Here is an 18,872-nt window from a genome sequence, read left to right as displayed (position 1 = left end):
ATGACAATGCAAAACAGATTTTAGCAAATGTTTATACAAAAATAAGGAAATATTACATTTACATAAGTACCCTTTACTTAGTACTTTGTTGAAGCACCTTTGGCAGCGATTGTCTTCTTGGGTATGACACTACAAACTTGGCACACCTATATTTGGAGTTTCTCCCATGTTTTGCTGCAGATCCTCTCAAGCTCTGTCAAGTTGGATGGGGAGTGTCTCTGCACAGCTATTTTCAGGTCTCTCCAGAGATCGGGTTCATGTCCGGGCTCTGGCTGGGCCACTCAGACATTCAGAGACTTGTCCCGAAGCCTTGGTTGTCTTGGTTGTGTGTTTAGGGTCATTGTCCTGTTGGAAGGTGAACCTTCACCCCAGTCTGAGGTCCTGAGTGTTCTGGAGCCGGTTTTCATCAAGGATCTCTCTGTACTTTGCTCCGTTTATCTTTTCCTGACTAGTCTCCCAGTCCTTGCTGCAGAAAAACATCCCCACTACATGATGCTGCCACACTGTAGGGATGGTGCCAGGTTTCCGCCAGACATGACACTTGGCATTCAAAGAGTTCAATCTTGGTTTCATCAGACCAGAGAACCTTGTTTCTCAAGCTGGCTGTCATGTGCCTTTTACTGAGGAGTGAATTCCGTCTGGCCACTCTACCATAAAGGTCTGATTGGTTATTTTTATTTATTGACCTTTATTTAACTAGGCAAGTCAGTTAAGAATATATTCTTATTTACAATGACGGCCAAACCCAGACGACGCTGGGCCAATTGTACGCCGCCCTATGGGACTCCCAATCTCGGCCGGATATGATGCAGCCTGGATTCGAACTTGGTACTGTAGTGGCACCTCTTGCACTGAGATGCAGTGCCTTAGACGGGAGCCACTGCAGAGATGGTTGTCTTTTTGGAAGGTTCTCCCATCTCCACAGAGGAACTCTGGAGCTGTCAGAGTAACTATTGGGTTCTTGATCCAAGGCCCTTCTTAGTCCAAGGCCCTTCTCCCCTGATTGCTCAGTCTGGCTGGGCGCCTAGCTCTAGGAAGAGTCTTGGTGGTTCGAAACTTCTTCCATTTAAGATATATGGAGGCCACTGTATTCTTGGGACCTTCAATGTGGCAGACATTTTTGGGTACCTGATCTGTGCTTCGACACAATCCTGTCTCGGGGCTCTATGGACAATTCCTTCACCCTCATGGCTTGGTTTTTGCTCTGACATGCGCTGTCAAGTGTGCGACCTTATATAGACAGGTGTGTGCCTTTCCAAATCATGTCCAATCAATTGAATTTATCATAGTTGGTCTCCAATCAAGTTGTAGAAACATGTCGAGGATGAGTCTCACAGCAAAGGGTCTGAATACTTATTTCAATTAAGTTTTTATTTTTGTTTTTTAATTATACATTTTTAAAAATGTATAAAAACCTGTTCACTTTGTCATTATGGGGTCTTGTGTGTAGATTTATGAGATTTTTTTGTACTTTTTAAAATCCATTTTAGAGTAAGGCTGTAACGAAATGTGGAAAAAGTCAAGGGGTCTAAATACTTCCCGAATGGACATGTCATATATTGATAGACTGGATAGATTCATTACGTCGTCGCAATCTTCGTTCTCTCTACAATTCTATCATCTCTTCCTTCCACAAAATCCTTCTCCATCCTGTCTCCTGACTCTGCATCTTCAACCCTAATCTCTTTCCACCTACTTTCACTCCCAGTGTCCCCTTTCCTCCTGGCCGGCTCAACCCTCCCCTTCTGCTCTTTGGCTGAGTGACTCACAGAACAGGGCTGCAGGCAGCTGAGCAAAACTTGAGGAAAACTAAACTTTCCAGGCGACCTATTATCCTTCCACCCTCCTCTCTACCTTCTCTTGTGTATCCTTTGCTGAAGCTGCTTTCTATCACTCAACCCTGGAAACTCTTCGACACCTCATCCGTCCTTAATCCTCCACCACCTCCCTCTCTGCAGATGACTTTGTAATTAAAAAAAAAAAAAGACATCGTCATTCACTCAGCCTACTAAAGCCACTGGTCCCACTCACACAGAACTACCCTACGCCTTGACCTCTTTCTCCCCTCTCTCTCCAGATGAAATTCTGCCCGACAACTGGTCCACTCAACCCCATCCCCTCTTCCCTTCTCCAGACTATCTCTGGAGACCTTCTCCCATTCCTCACTTCCCTCATCAACTCATCCCTGACCACTCTCCGCTCTGCCAAAGCTGAATCTCTCTCCGTTCTCATCCTCCTAGATCTATCCTCTGCATTCGACACTGTGAACCACCAGATCCTCCTCTCGACCCTCTCAGAGCTGGGCGTCTCAGGCTCTCCACACACTTGGAATGCATCCTACCTGGCGGGTTGCTCCTCATCTGGTTTTAGGCCCTCTCCTCTTTTCTCTACACACCAAGTCACTCAGCTCTGTCACATCCTCTCATGGTCTCTCCTGTCATTGTTATTGGGATGACACTCAACTACTTTTCTCATTCCCCCTTCTGACTCCCAGGTGGCGACACGCATCTCTCAGTGCCTGGCAGATATCTTAGCTTTGATGTCAGCCCAGCACCTCAAGCTTAACCTCGACAAGACTTAGCTGCTTCCTCCCGGAGAAGGCCTGCCCTCTCCAAGACCTCTCCATTACGGTCGAAAACTCCACGGTGTCCACTTCCCAGAGTACAAAGAACCTTGATGTGACCCTGGACAACACCCTATTGTTCTCTGCAAACATCAAAGCAGTGACTCGCTCCTGCAGGTTCATGCTCTACAACATCCGTAGAGTACAACCTTGCCTCACACAGGAAGCGGCGCAGATCCTATTCCAGGCACTCGTCAAAGCCCGTCTGGATTACTGCAAGTCTCTGTTGGCTGGGCTTCCCACTTGTTCCTTCAAATCCATGTAACTTATCCAGAACGTTGCAGCCCATCTGGTGTCAACCTTCCTAAATTCTCTCATGTCACCCCTCATGTTGCTCCTCCGTGCACTCCACTGGCTTCCAGTCAAAGCTCACATCATTACATCCGTGGTGCTTGCCTACTGAGCAGCAATGAGAACTGCTACCTTCAGGCTATGCGCAAACCCTACATCCCAATTAGCCAACTCTGGTCACTTGGAGGTCAGCTCCCGCTCAGCCCAGTCAAAGGGGTTAATCCTTTTGAATTCAATCTCTTTTTGACAGCATGCCTTTTGTTTTAAACAAAACTGGTTTTGCTCATAGAAGAAGAGGTCGGAATGATTTAACGTCTATCTAAAAACGCGAACTTCATATTTGCGTATGTTGTAGCTTAGATCCTATTTTGTCATCTAAGTTTTTTGTGTTGTGCCTCCCGTCGGTTGAGACAACATGCTCTTGAATACAGGGTGGGTGTCATTTCAATCATAGCAACAGAATGGACCTATCCCTTTAGACCACTGCGCTCTATCAGGTACACCATTGAAATTGTAACTTCTAATTACTACCACAAAGATGGCCAACGGTCCACCCACCGTTGAATGTCAGCTCAAATTGTCATGTCTATACAATTATCTATATTTCTATGATTTAAATAGGTTTTCTATGGAGGATTGTATAATTTAAAACAACAGATATTCCCATTTGTCAAACATTCTCTGATATCTGGACCTCCAACCATCTTTATGGTACCATTTGGAAGTAGACATTTCAATTCTCTTCCCATTTTAGTACATTTATCAGTGAAAACATGGCATCCTGTATTCAAGGTCATGTCTCAACTGATGGTGGGCACAACACGAAAATCTCAGATGATGTAAGCTGCAACATCTGTGAATATGAAAATCATTTGAGTTGATGGTTAAAATGACAATTTGTATAAAAAAATAAAAATATTTTACAACCCTGTTTATAAGCTTCTAATTATATCAATCTTAACCATTTATCTTTTCCAGTGATGAAGACATTGATGTCTCATGGTATGGTTGTTTAGCAAAGAACTGACCAAAGCAGATTTGTGTAGCGTTGGTGTTACACTCACCCACTAACCATCAAGCTAATGACAGTAGAATAAGTTATATTTCATCATGTAACATGACGTGACTTAGAATGCCTTTGTTTCCCCTCCACCATCTCAATTTGGTTGTTTCCCCCTCTAGTCTTACCATGACCCCAACTCTGAGGAGGAAGAGGACCCAGTAGGTTCCAGGATTGTAGCAGCAATGGTGACTTCCGCCAGGGAGGCCCCGCAGCGTGAGGGGGAGAGAAGACTTGATGGTGGGGTCCAGGAGGGTGGGCAAGAGGGGGAAGAGAAGGAGGACTTGCCCACCCAACCTCCTCCCGTTGAGGAAAGGTCCAAAGAGAGTAAGTACAGCCAGGACAAACTAATTTTCACAATTTCACTAATATCATCAAAATCAATAAATCATAGCACGTTTTGGGGCTCATTCAGTCGATTCAGCAAAAAAAAAAACTTCCTCTCACTGTCAATTGCATTTATTTTCAGCAAACTTAACATGTGTAAATATTTGTATGAACATAGCAAGATTCAACAACTGAGACATAAACTGAACAAGTTCCACAGACATGTGACTAACAGACATTGAATAATGTGTCCCTGAACAAAGGGGGGGTCAAAAGTAACAGTCAGTATCTGGTGTGGCCAACAGCTGCATTAAGTACTGCAGTGCATCTCCCACTCATGGACTGCACCAGATTTGCCAGTTCTTGCTGTGAGATGTTACCCCACTCTTCCACCAAGTCACCTGCAAGTTCCCGGACATTCCTGGGGGGAATGGCCCTAGCCCCCACCCTCTGATCCAACAGGTCCCAGACATGCTCAATGGGATTGAGATCCGGGCTCTTCACTGGCCATGGCAGAACACTGACATTCCTGTCTTGCAGGAAATCACCCACAGAACGAGCAGTATGGCTGGTGGCATTGTCATGCTGGAGGGTCATGTCAGGAGGAGCCAGCAGGAAGGGTACCACATGAGGGAGGAGGATGTCTTCCCTGTAACGCACAGCGTTGAGATTGCCTGCAATGACAACAAGCTCAGTCCGATGATGCTGTGGCACACTGCGCCAGACCATGACGGACCCTCCACCTCCAAATCAATCCCGCTCCAGAGTACAGGCCTCGGTGTAACGCTCATTCCTTTGACGATAAACGCGAATCCGACCATCACCCCTGGTGAGACAAAACCGCGACTCGTCAGTGAAGAGCACTTTTTGCCAGTCCTGTCTGGTCCAGCGATGGTGGGTTTGTGCTGTTTCTGTTCTGCAGGTGTGATGTTCGGATGTACCGATCCTGTGCAGGTGGTGTTCCATGTGGTCTGCCACTGCGAGGATGATCAGCTGTCCGTCCTGTCTCCCGTTTGTGCTGTCTTCGGCATCTCACAGTACGGACATTGCAATTTATTGCACTGGCCACATCTGCAGTCCTCATGCCAACTTGCAGAATGCCTAAGGCATGTTCACGCAGAGGGACCCTGGGCGTCTTTCTTTTTGTGTTTTTCAGAGTCAGTGGAAAGGCCTCTTTAGTGTCCTAAGTTTTCATAACTGTGACCTTAATTGCCTACCGTCTTTAAGCTGTTAGTCTTATCGACCGTCCACAGGTGCATGTTCATTAACTGTTTATGGTTCAACAAGCATGGGAAACAGTGTTTAAACCCTTTACAATGAATGAAGATCTGTGAAGCTATTTGGATTTTTACGAATTATCTTTGAAAGACAGGTCCTGAAAAGGGGACATTTCTTCTTTTTTTTCTGAGTTTACATTGTTTGCATAACCTATTAAGAAAGGAAAAGGGTTAGGTAGTCCACCCACTGTGCTCAGAATGACAGAAATCACATTTAGATTATGGTAATGGTTCTTAAGTCATGTAATAAAGCAGCCAATAAAACGTAATTTCCAAACATTTGCCAAAATGCAATTCGCAGGAAAATGCCATTCTAAACAGCACACCTGATATCAGTCCCATATGTGACAGGTATCTCTGTTAGAAACGTAGAGATCTAAAGATACAACTAGCATGGGTTGCTAATATTACTAGGCTTGTGCCTTTGGCTTCTGGACAACAAAATAAAGTTGATATGAAAACCAATAAAACAAGAGAGAAATGGCACCAGCGGTGGGTCCAATAGGGAAGTAAATGGAAATACATTTGCCAAAATGATTCAAAACGAATTCAAATCATAAATTCTTCACCAGAGAGCATGACTTAGCCACAGAGGAATGGAAGATCATTAGCTTCTTTAAAAAAAATAGCTGTGGATTGTTTCAAATCACAAGCTCGTTTGGGAAGCCCGCAGTTTAGTCAGCATGTGTGGCAATAGGCCTAGCTGATTATTGAGTTACTGCTGTCAGTGAAAAGCATCTAAAATATGTGTAAAGATAATGTTACTATAGTTTAAAATGTTGAAGAAGGGGAGAGGTGAGTCGAAGATATAGGCAAGTCTCTCCAGAATGGCTCAGCTGTCTCCCGCCAGTTCTTTCTCATTAATTGTTTCATTGTGTGAATGGTTTGCCCTTTTGATTTTTTTTCTTTAATCAATACTGTTAATCTCCATCATTTGGTTACATTAATTTCTGATAATGCAGTTATTAGTCATTTACCTTTGTCATTCTTGGAGTGGAAACATTATTTGCAGATTTCACAACCTGCTACGCTTGTGAGAAACAAGTTTTGGTTTATTTCATAACCATCATTTGAGATTTGTCCATTTTTTTCATTCTTTTGTTTGAAGTGTTCCATGTGAGCAATGAGCATGTCTGGTTTCTCTGTCCTGATGACGTTGAGGGAGCGCACGCATCGAAGTACCTGGCCTGCTCTGCGAACTGTAGCAAAGTGTTTTTTTAACATCCATTACAAATGCTAATATATTATAACTATAGTTCCTCACAGTAAGCTATTTGAAAATAAAAAAATCCTCGATAATCACCAAGTTTGAAAGAGCAAGGGAAGTTATCGGCCTGCTGCTGCTTGGGACTATAGGCAATGAGTTCCATGTGCTCATTACTTTAGCCGCCAACGGTTCACGGTGTATCAAAGTGTCCATATGGCAGAGGCTGGTGATCTCTCATTAGTTGACTTTTAACTTTTAGATTTTTATCATCTTAATTCAGATTTTTATGATTAACTGCATGACAATGATTTTGAGAAACAAAAATGTTATTATTGAAATTAAACTGTTCCACGAAAATGCGCATATGAAAATAGTAACTGGCATGCAGAATGGTAGAAATGGTAGAATAAAATGTACAGTGGGGCAAAAAAGTATTTAGTTAGCCACCAATTGTGCAAGTTCTCCCACCTAAAAAGATGAGGCCTGTAATTTTCATCATACGTACACTTCAAACATGACATTGTAGGATTTTTAATGAATTTATTTGCAAATTATGGTGGAAAATAAGTATTTGGTCACCTACAAACAAGCAAGATTTCTGGCTCTCACAGACCTGTAACTTCTTCTTTAGAGAGGCTCCTCTGTCCTCCACTCGTTACCTGTATTAATGGCACCTGTTTGAACTTGTTATCAGTATAAAAGACACCTGTCCACAACCTCAAACAGTCACACTCCAAACTCCACTATGGCCAAGACCAAAGAGCTGTCAAAGGACAATAGAAACAAAATTGTAGACCTGCACCAGGCTGGGAAGACTGAATGTGCAATAGTTAAGCAGCTTGGTTTTAAGAAATCAACTGTGGGAGCAATTATTAGGAAATGGAAGACATACAAGACCACTGATAATCTCCCTCGATCTGGGGTTCCACGCAAGATCTCACCCCGTGGGGTCAAAATGATCACAAGAACGGTGAGCAAAAATCCCAGAACCACACAGGGGGACCTAGTGAATGACCTGCAGAGAGCTGGGACCAAAGTAACAAAGCCTACCATCAGTAACACACTACGCCGCCAGGGACTCAAATCCTGCAGTGCCAGACGTGTTCCCCTGCTTAAGCCAGTACATGTCCAGGCCTGTCTGGAAGTTTACTAGAGAGCATTTGGATGATCCAGAAGAAGATTGGGAGAATGTCATATGGTCAGATGAAACCAAAATAGAACGTTTTGGTAAAAACTCAACTCGTTGTGTTTGGAAGACAAAGAATGCTGAGTTGCATCCAAATAACACCATACCTACCGTGAAGCATGGGGGTTGAAACATGCTTTGGGGCTGTTTTTCTGCAAAGGGACCAGGACGACTTATCCGTGTAAAGGAAAGAATGAATGGGGCTGTGTATCGTGAGATTTTGAGTGAAAACCTCCTTCCATCAGCAAGGGCATTGAAGATGAAACGTGGCTGGGTCTTTCAGCATGACAATGATCCCAAACACACCGCCCGGGCAACGAAGGAGTGGCTTCGTAAGAAGAATTTCAAGGTCCTGGAGTGGCCGAGCCAGTCTCCAGATCTCAACCCCATAGAAAATCTTTGGAGGGAGTTGAAAGTCTGTGTTACCCAGCAACAGCCCCAAAACATCACTGCTCTAGAGGAGATCTGCATGGAGGAATAGGCCAAAATTCCAGCAACAGTGTGTGAAAACCTTGTGAAGACTTACAGAAAACGTTTGACCTCTGTCATTGCCAACAAAGGGTATATAACAAAGTATTGAGAAACTTTTGTTATTGACCAAATACTTATTTTCCACCATAATTTGCAAATAAATTCATTCAAAATCCTACAATGTGATTTTCTGGATTTATTTTCTTCTAATTTTGTCTGTCATAGTTGAAGTGTACCTATGATGAAAATTACAGGCCTCTCATCTTTTTAAGTGGGAGAACTTGCACAATTGGTGGCTGACTAAATACTTTTTTGCCCCACTTTAAGCTTGCCTATAGGCTACTTTGAACTAAGGTAAGACATGCCTGAGGAGCTGCAGGAGAAATCCTGCTCAAAATAGGCTCTGTATGCTGTGCGCATGTGATAGTTGTGTTCGATAAGTAAGATGCATGATGACTAATGAAAATACACACAGGCCAATTTAATATCACAAAATTACGCAAATGTACCTGTAAACCAATAAGCATGATGGTCAAATGTATTTCCATTGACTGGTATTTAAAAAATGTATCCTAGTCAATTTAGCCAGCAAAGGTTTAATCAGTTTTTCATTTCTTTTTTATCGACCAAAAAGTTGGTAATTTCCATCTATCGGAAACTCTAGGGTAGACTTAACAGTGAAAGGCTTACTTACTGGTCCTTCCCAACAGTCTAGAGGAGAAAACAACTGAAGTTATTGAAAGATAATAACACAAGGAATAAATAAACAATGAGTAACGATAACTTGGTTATATACACGGGGTACCAGTACTGAGTCGACGTGCAGGGGTACGAGGTAGAAGCTGTTCAGGGTCCTGCTGGTTCCAGACTTTCTGAATCGATACCTCTTGCCGTGCGGTAGCAGAGAGAATAGTCTGACTTCGGTAGGGCCTTCCATTGACACCGCCTGGTATAGAAGTCCTGGATTGCAGGGAGCTCGGCTCCAGTGATGTACTGGGCTATACGTACAACCCTCTGTATCGCCTTGTGGTCGGATGCCAAGCAGTTGCTATACCAAGCGGTGATGCAGCCAGTCAAGATGCTCTCAATGGTGCAGCTGTGTGTGGGGACCATGATCATTCCTTTGTGATATAGACATTGAGGAACTCCACAAGCAGCTCCTTTGTCTTGCTGACATTGAAGGAGAGGTTGTTGTCCTGGCACCACACTGCCATAGTCACTGACCACCTCCCTATAGGTTGTCTTATCGTCGTCGGTGATCAGGCCAAACACCAGTGTGTCGTCAGCAAACATATTGATGTTGTTGGAGTTGTGCGCGGCTACGCAGTGGTGGGTGAACAAAGTACAGGAGGGGACCCCCCTGTGTTGAGGGTCAGTGTGGTGGATGTGTTGTTACCTACCATCCCCATCTGATGGCAGCCCATCAGGAAGTGCAGGATCCAGTTGCAGAGGGAGGTTTTCAGTCCTAGGGTCCTGAGCTTAGTGATGAGCTTTGTGGGCACTATGGTGTTGAACGCTGAGCTGTAGTCAATGAACAGCATTCTCACGTAGGTGTTCCTCTTGTCCAGGTGGGAAAGGCCAGTGCAATAGAGATTGCGTCATCTGTTGGTGGTAGGCAAATTGTAATGTGTCTGGGATGGTGGTGTTGTAAGGCATTTCATGGCTACAGATGTGAGTGCTACAGGGCAATAGACAGGTTCTTGGGCACAGGGACTATGGTGGTCTGCTTGAAATTTAATACAGTCTGGGTCAAGGTGAGGTTGAACATTTCAGTCAAGGCACTTACCAGCTGGTCAGTGCATGCTCAGAGTACATGTCCTGGTAATATGTCTGGCCTCGTGAATGCCTACCTGTTTTAAGGTCTTACTTACATTGACTACGGAGGTGCTGTCATGCATGGTTCAGTGTTGCTTGCCTCAAAGCGACCATAGGAATCTAGCTAATCTGGGAGGCTTTCGTCATTGGGCAGCTCGCGGCTGGGTTTCCCTTTGTAATCCATTATAGTTTGCAAGCCCTGCCACATCTAACAAGCGTCAGACCTGGCGTAGTAGGATTCAATCTTAGTTTGCGGCTGGCGACCTGATTTCAATACGGCCCGCGGAATCATGCTCCGATCACATCAAGAATTTGCGATTAGTAAAGTTTTGAAAAACGTATTTGTTATTTAAATTAAAAGCCCAAATAATACTCGCCATTGTGTAATGGTTTAACTCCCACCGCTTGTGACATTTATTTTGAAAGAACTTATAAATAACTGCATGAGGACAGACCATGACTGACGGGCTGAGAGACACGTCACAGTTACAAAAACTTACTAGCTAGAAATTGTGCAAAAATGAGTTTTTCAAAGAAAAGGAAAGTAGACAATGAATGTAGGGTGTTCCAGCAAGAGTGGACATTGAAATATGTCTTTATTGAGGTATCAGGGAAAGCTGTGTGCAAACAGAGCATCACTGTCTTGAAAGAGTACAACTTGTCCCGACACTTCCAGGCAAATCATGCAGAGACATATAGGAATATGTCTTCTGAGCAGAGGGCAAGTGCATCAAGTGTTGCTTTCTCAGTTGCATAACCCCAGACTTTGAAATTACAGAGGAGCTTGCTTCAGTGCAGTCAATGAAGAGCACAACCACAGGGAAATATTTATTGGAGGAGGTTTGTAAGTGTGAGTGAGTTTTGAAAAGTTATCCAGTGTGACCACTGATCGGTGCCCAAACTTGACAGGAACAAATGTTAGCCTTTTTAAAAGGATACGAGATCAAGTAGCTGAGCTGAACCCAGATCAGAATTATTTTCCTGCATTGCATTATTCATCAGGAGGTGCTCTGTAAATGAGCCATGTTCTGGATACATTCACTAAAGTGATAAACTTAAGAGCATAAGAGCAGAATCTTAAAACCACAGGCAGTTTTTCTCACTGTTGGAAGAGACAGAGTCGGGTCATGCAGATCTCCCCTACCACACAAACGTGAGATGGCTGAGTTTGGGGAAGGTTCTTTAAAGGGCGTGGGACCGGAAGTCGGAGATTGCTGAGTTTTTGCAAATGAAAGGAAAATATGTGGATTTCCCTCAACTGCAAGATAAAGAATGGTTGGCTGATTTTGCCTTCACCGTGGACATCATAGCCTTCATTAATTAACTGAATTCCAAACTACAAGGGAAGGGCCTTTTTGCACATCAGATGTACAGCCTTGTCAAAGCCTTCAAGGGAAAATTACCTCCTGACCTTCCAAGTAGAAGCCAACAATCTCACCCACCTTCCGGCACTACTGGCCTGTTCCCTATTAGATGACCAACGGGAGAAGTATACATATCTGCTGCGTGCTTTGAACCGTGAGTTTTCTTGTCGTTTTTAGTATTTCAAAGTGTTGAAATGCTGTTGGTTTCCTCTCCTTTCACCTTCAATGTGGATAACGCTCCCACTGACCTACAAATTGAGCTTATTGATCTTCAGTCTGATGCAGTGATTGGAGAACTATTCAAAACAATGTCACTGACAAGGTTCTATGCATCTCTCGATGAACAAAACTTTCCAAAGATTAGGAGTCATGCTCAGAAGATGTTTGTACTGTTTGGGTCAACCTATATATGTGAACAGACATTTTCAGTGATGAAATATAACAAGTCAAGGCACAGATAATCTCTTACTGACTCTCACCTCTCAGCAATCCTGCGCCTAGTGACGTCAAACTATACCTGGCTTTAATGCACAAGTCTATGCCCATCAGAGAATTCCCTGTTGAATGTTGAGCTCTTTGTGTTTTTGTGAAACCCGTTAACAAGAGTTCTGTCCATGGTGCAGTATGCACAGTGTACTTTTCCCTCCGTGTAGTTCATTGCATGTTTAATAATGACCATACCTACCAAAAGGAGAACATGGATGTGGTTTATTTCTGTGTATGTTAAAAAAGTAAAATAAGTAGTATATCTGGATGTGATTTACAGTAGATATATCTGTCAACATAGTCATACACACCTATAATACACTGCTCAAAAAAATAAAGGGAACACTAAAATAAAACATCCTAGATCAATGAATGAAATATTCTTATTAAATACTTTTTTCTTTACATAGTTGAATGTGCTGACAACAAAATCACACAAACATTATCAATGGAAATCAAATTTATCAACCCATGGAGGTCTGGATTTGGAGTCACACTCAAAATGAAAGTGGAAAACCACACTACAGGCTTATCCAACTTTGATGTAATGTCCTTAAAACAAGTCAAAATGAGGCTCAGTAGTGTGTGTGGCCTCCAAGTGCCTGTACTACCTTCCTACAACGCCTGGGCATGCTCCTGATGAGGTGGCGGATGGTCTCCTGAGGGATCTCCTCCCAGACCTGGACTAAAGCATCCACCAACTCCTGGACAGTCTGTGGTGCAACGTGGCATTGGTGGATGGAGCGAGACATGATATCCGAGATGTGCTCAATTGGATTCAAGTCTGGGGAACGGGCGGGCCAGTCCATAGCATCAATGCCTTCCTCTTGCAGGAACTGCTGACACACTCCAGCCACATGAGGTCTAGCATTGTCTTGCATTAGGAGGAACCTAGGGCCAAGCGCACCAGCATATGGTCTCACAAGGGGTCTGAGGATCTCATCTCGGTACCTAATGGCAGTCAGGCTACCTCTGGCGAGCACATGGAGGGCTGTGCGGCCCCCCAAAGAAATGCCACCCCACACTATGACTGACCCACCGCCAAACCGGTCATGCTGGAGGATGTTGCAGGCAGCAGAACGTTCTCCACGGCGTCTCCAGACTGTCACGTCTGTCACGTGCTCAGTGTGAGCCTGCTTTCATCTGTGAAGAGCACAGGGCGCCAGTGGCGAATTTGACAATCTTGGTGTTCTCTGGCAAATGCCAAACATCTTGCACGGTGTTGGGCTGTAAGCACAACCCCCACCTGTGGACGTCGGGCCCTCATACCACCCTCATGGAGTCTGTTTCTGACTGTTTGAACAGACACATGCACATTTGTGGCTTGCTGGAGGTCATTTTGCAGGGCTCTGCCAGTGTTCCTCCTGGTCCTCCTTGCACAAAGGCGGAGGTAGCGGTCCTGCTGCTGGGTTGTTGCCCTCCTACGGCCTCCTCCACGTCTCCTGATGTACTGGCCTGTCTCCTGGTAGCGCCTCTATGCTCTGGACACTACGCTGACAGACACAGCAAACCTTCTTGCCACAGCTCGCATTGATGAGCTGCACTACCTGAGACACTTGTGTGGGTTGTGTGGGTTGTAGACTCTGTCTCATGCTACCACTAGAGTAAGCACTTCCAGCATTCAAAAGTGACCAAAACATCAGCCAGGAAGCATAGGAATTGAGAAGTGGTCTGTGGTTATCACCTGCAGAACCACTCCTTTATTGGGGGTGTCTTGCTAATTGCCTATAATTTCCACCTGTTGTCTATTCTATTTGCACAACAGCATGTGAAATTTATTGTCAATCAGTGTTGCTTCCTAAGTGGACAGTTTGATTTCACAGAAGTGTGATTGACTTGGAGTTACATTGTGTTGTTTAAGTGTTCCCTTTATTTTTTTGGGCAGTGTATGATTCTGGCTCACGATGGCAAAATAAATTCTAATATGGCCCTCCATGGAAAATATTTGCTCAGGCCTGCTCTTACCACTGACGTCAATGCAAATGCAATCTAAAATCACAAACACTTATCAACAAAAAAGTATTATCAAAACAGTATATTGCTTTTAAAACACACCTCACTGTGATGGAAGAAAAGTTCAACAGGTTGAAACTGAATGGAAAATATGGTTGTTGTTTCAAAGCCTAACAACGAAATGGACAGCGCTTTCTAAAGTGAGGATTATTTCAAAACACGTATTAGACACATATATATATATATATATTACACACACACACACAAACATAACTGTTAAGTTTGGGGTCACTTAGAAATGTCCTTGTTTTTGAAAGATTTGTCCATTAAAATAACAACAAATTGATCAGAAATTCAGTGTAGACATTGTTAATGTTGTAAATGACTATTGTAGCTGGAAACGGCAGATTTTTAATGGAATTTCTGCATAGGCGTACTGAGGCCCATTATCAGCAACCATCACTCCTGTGTTTCAATGACATAAGCTAATCCAAGTTTATCATTTTAAAAGACTAATTGATCATTAGAAAATCCTTTTGCAATTATGTTAGCACTGATGAAAACGGTCTGATTTTAAAGAAGCAATAAAACTGGCCTTTAGACTAGTTTAGTATCTGGAGCATCAGCATTTGTGGGTTCGATTATAGGCTCAAAATGTCCAGAAACAAATACCTTTCTTCTTAAACTCGTCAGTCTATTCTTGTTCTGAGAAATGAAGGCTATTCCATGCGAGAAATTGCCAACAAACTGAAGATCTCGTACAACGCTGTGTGCTACCTTCACACAACAGCGCAAACTTGCTCTAAACAGAATAGAAGGAGTGGGAGGCCCCGGTGCACAACTGAGCAAGAGGACAAGTACATTAGAGTGTTTAGTTTGAGATACCGACGCCTTGCAAGGCCTCAACTGGCAGCTTCATTAAATAGTACCCGCAAAAGACCAGTCTCAACGTCAACAGTGAAGCGGCGACTCCTGGCTGCTGGCCTTCTAGGCAGAGTTCCTCTGTCATGTAAATACAGTTATTCTACTCGCTCTACCGAAACACAAGGGATGGAGAGATAATTACCTGCTTCGCTTAAGATAATATATCTACTCAAATTTAAATCGGCTGGCCCTATGTCCTGCTCAAGAAATTAATACTGACAGTCTACTCGCTCCTGAGGTGCAAGAGACAAATAGTACATTTGGCCCGACGCTTCTATTCCTCAGAATACCTAAGCCGGCCGGCCCCTATGTATGGCCTGGTTCGTAGCATTCCGTACTTAACCCTACACTGACTGTCAGAGAAACAACACGGAGGCAACCTCTATCTATTTTTCAAATGGCAACACACACAACCAACAATTCCTGTCTACAACTCTGATGGTGTATAACAATCTGGGTGTAAATTATGTAATCTGCTTTTCAATTTCATATAGGCTGAATGCAACATAAAGGCCTCATTCTATTTTAGATTCCTCGTACGGGGGCATCAATATGTTGTCGTTGGTACCATTAATGCGATGACGATTATTTAATAACTCAATTAACTATGTTTAATTATTACGATGCTTTAAATTACTCTTGTTACACTTAACTCTTAGCAATCTTGGGGCACCATGGGAAAAGTTTATTTTATGATTTATTGAACTCTAAAGAAATATATTGTTATACCAGTCTTCATTAATTATCATTATTAACAGTCTCATTCTGAACGTGGTTGACTTCAAATCTGCATGAGCTCTAAACTCCATGATGAATCAGCGATAAATAAATAATTAAGCCAATTTGTGTAACTAAATAATCACACAGAATTACGCAAACACGCACAGGATAGATTATACATTGATTACTTACAATGCAATGAAAAGTCCCTGGTGGGCTAACCTGACATGACAGCTTGGTACACAATGAAAAGGGGTGGGGAAAGAAAGAGCGGGAAAATGAGAGACAAAGGAATTCAACTATTGTACGTAGTTGAATAATACCATCATCGTAAATATGGATATTTAGCTCCCTAACAACCGCTCATTTGGATTTAGAAATGCAACACATATTTACGTTTCTATGTCCTTGTCGTCTCTGAAATCAACCGGTCCATCTATGGAGAGAGATTCATCAGAATTCTCTGGTTGTGTGAGTCTCTGGTTGTCCACAAGAGGTCACCATGTCCTCTGTAGTTGTGGTAGGTTGGTCTCAGAGTGTCTGTTAGAACGAATCTTCCAGAGGTCTACCAACCTTTTTCTCCTCTTCGGTTGAGTTTACTATACTATTTTATATATACAGCTGCAGACTGAATGTTTAGTCTTAATCTTCACTTGTCGAGAGTTCCTAACCATTTGTGACGTATTCCGCTCGCGATGATCCGGCTTACACCGTAGTCTGCTTGGTCTAATGTTGAATGTCGTCACGAGGAGTTTTATCCACTCTAGCAAAAGGAGGCCTTCCATGACGCCAATATAATGTCTGTGCTCACGTGGGTGTGGTCACTGACTGGGTATAACTTTTTTTTAAATGAAAAACCATTCTCTCATTAAGAAGGCTAAAATCACATTTAATCATATAAGTTCCACAACATTTAGATGTAAATCTGTTATATATATATACTGTGAAAGCTCTTAAAGTGACACATGTTTCCATTATAACGTCTTTAATGATCACCAAACAATAAACGTTGGACATGATTATTCTATAAATACCCACAAACCATTCCAAATGTTTGGATTACAGAAATATTGTTTCTTTATCCAATCTTGGATGTTACAGTACTACAAAATCAGTTGTAACAAAGGGATTTTTCACTTCCATTTCTGCAGAGTGGGAGAGAGAGTTCCTGCAAGGTATTTACGACCGTCATAAAACGGCCAACTTCAAGGCTCTCTCTGATCCACACCCAGGAGGGAAGGTCAGGACACACCCCTACCATGTCACAACACAACTGATTGGCTCAAATGCATTAAGAAGGAAAGAAATTCCACAAATTAACTTTTAGCAATGCACACCTGTTATTTGAAATGCATTCCAGGTGACTACCTCATGAAGCTGGTTGAGAGAATGCCAAGAGTGTGCAAAGCTGTCAAGGTGCAGGGTGGCTACTTTGAAGAATCTCAAATATAAAATATAATTTGATTTGTGTGTGCAAAGCTGTCAAGGCACAGGGTGGCTACTTTGAAGAATCTCAAATATAACATAAAATATATTTTGATTTGTTTAACACTTTTTTTGGTAACTACATGATTCCATATGTGTGATTTCATAGTTTTGATGTCTTCACTATTATTCTTCAATGTAGAAAATACTAAAAATAAAGAAAACCTCTGAAACTGAACGTTTCACCCAGTAGATTTCAACTACCCCTAAATTCACTCCTCCAGAACTGGGACTTAGTCACTCTAAACATGTTTCTGTTTAGTAAACTATCTTAGCTGAAAACATTGAGGAAACATTTGAGAAATAAGTGCAACCTGACCTTTGCAGACACCTAAGCCCTATTCTATGAATTGGGTTTGAGGAGTTGGCGAGAGAACTTTAGTCAACTCTGAGTTCAACTTGGGATAACAGGACCACGAAAGTGGCTCACCTTTTAGACAAGTACATTTTAATGGTAACGATTCCTTCAGAACTAACCTGCTCTGGGGCAGTATAACTCAGGGCAACTCCATGTATCCTAAATTAAGTGTCCGAGTCACGAGTTGAAGACCATTGAAATCAAATAAACCCCCTCTCAAATACATTGTCATCATCCCCTTCATTTGAGGAAGACAACTGATTAGAATTATTGTTGTAATTTTTTGGGGTCTGAAAAAATAAATAAATCATGTTTCAATACCTATCATGTTACACATTTAGTAATGACAGCATTAGCTTTTTCATGCGATTTGTATTTAAAAATTTGCGAAAAGCAAATTCATAGCTGCAACAGACCCTAGACATAGACTGAGTGTACAAAACATTGGGAACCTGCTCTTTCCATGACATCAACTGACCAGGTGAAAGCTATGATCCTTTATTGATGTCACTTCTCGTCAGTCAGTGTTAATGAAGGGGAGGAGATACATTTAAAGAATAATTATTAAGCCTTGAGACATGGATTGTGTGTGTGTGCCATTCAGAGTTGGAATGGGCAAGAATAAAAAATATTTAACCTCTCTGGGACAGGTGGGACATTAGCGTCCCACCGGGCCAAAATCCAATGACAATGCAGAGCGCCAAATTCAAATAAATTACTATAAAAATTTAACTTTCATGAAATCACACATGCAATACACCAAATTAAAGCTACACTTGTTATGAATCCAGCCAACGTGTCAGATTTCAAAAAGGCTTTACGGCGAAGTCAAACAATTTTCTGAGGGTAGCACCCCAGCAAACAAACACAGACAATCATATTTCAACCCTCCAGGCCCGACACAAAACACAGAAATAAAGATATAATTCATGCCTTACCTTTGAGCTTCTTCTGTTGGCACTCCAATATGTCCCATAAACAAATGGTCCTTTTGTTCAATTAATTCCGTCGATATATATCCAAAATGTCCATTTATTTGGCGCGTTTGATCCAGAAAAACACCGGTTCCAACTCGCCCAACATGACTACAAAATGTCTCATAAGTTACCTGTAAGCTTTGTCCAAACATTTCAAACTACTTTCCTAATACAACTTTAGGTATTTTTTAACGTAAATAATCGATAAAATTTAAGACGGGATATACTGTGTTCAATACCGGAGGAAAACAAAGTGTAGTGTGCTTTTCAGGTCACGCGCCTCCATCAAAGAGTACACTTCCCTCTACCCTCGTTCTGAACAGTGCTACTACTTCATTTCTCAAAGGA

The 18,872-nt window shown here is 42.6% G+C and overlaps 1 protein-coding gene across 3 annotated transcripts in view; it reads left to right on the top strand.

The window, feature by feature from the left end:
* The window catches only part of LOC110521981 (protein sel-1 homolog 1), a 74,337-nt gene that overhangs the window by 998 nt on the left and 54,467 nt on the right, over positions 1–18,872 (top strand). For 2 of the 3 annotated variants that reach the window (XM_036975504.2, XM_036975503.2), the window contains exon 3: positions 4,097–4,301. In XM_036975504.2, coding sequence (XP_036831399.2) covers positions 4,097–4,301 — 205 coding nt within the window. Of the gene's footprint in view, positions 1–2,240; positions 3,102–4,096; positions 4,302–18,872 lie in introns of all 3 variants that reach the window. The other variant, XM_090232286.1, reaches the window with a different exon arrangement.

The sequence above is a fragment of the Oncorhynchus mykiss genome, chromosome 4 (genome assembly GCF_057628025.1).
Source record: "Oncorhynchus mykiss isolate SJ-2025 chromosome 4, ASM5762802v1, whole genome shotgun sequence".
Taxonomy (NCBI): domain Eukaryota; kingdom Metazoa; phylum Chordata; class Actinopteri; order Salmoniformes; family Salmonidae; genus Oncorhynchus; species Oncorhynchus mykiss.
This window is presented reverse-complemented; position numbering and strand designations above follow the sequence as displayed.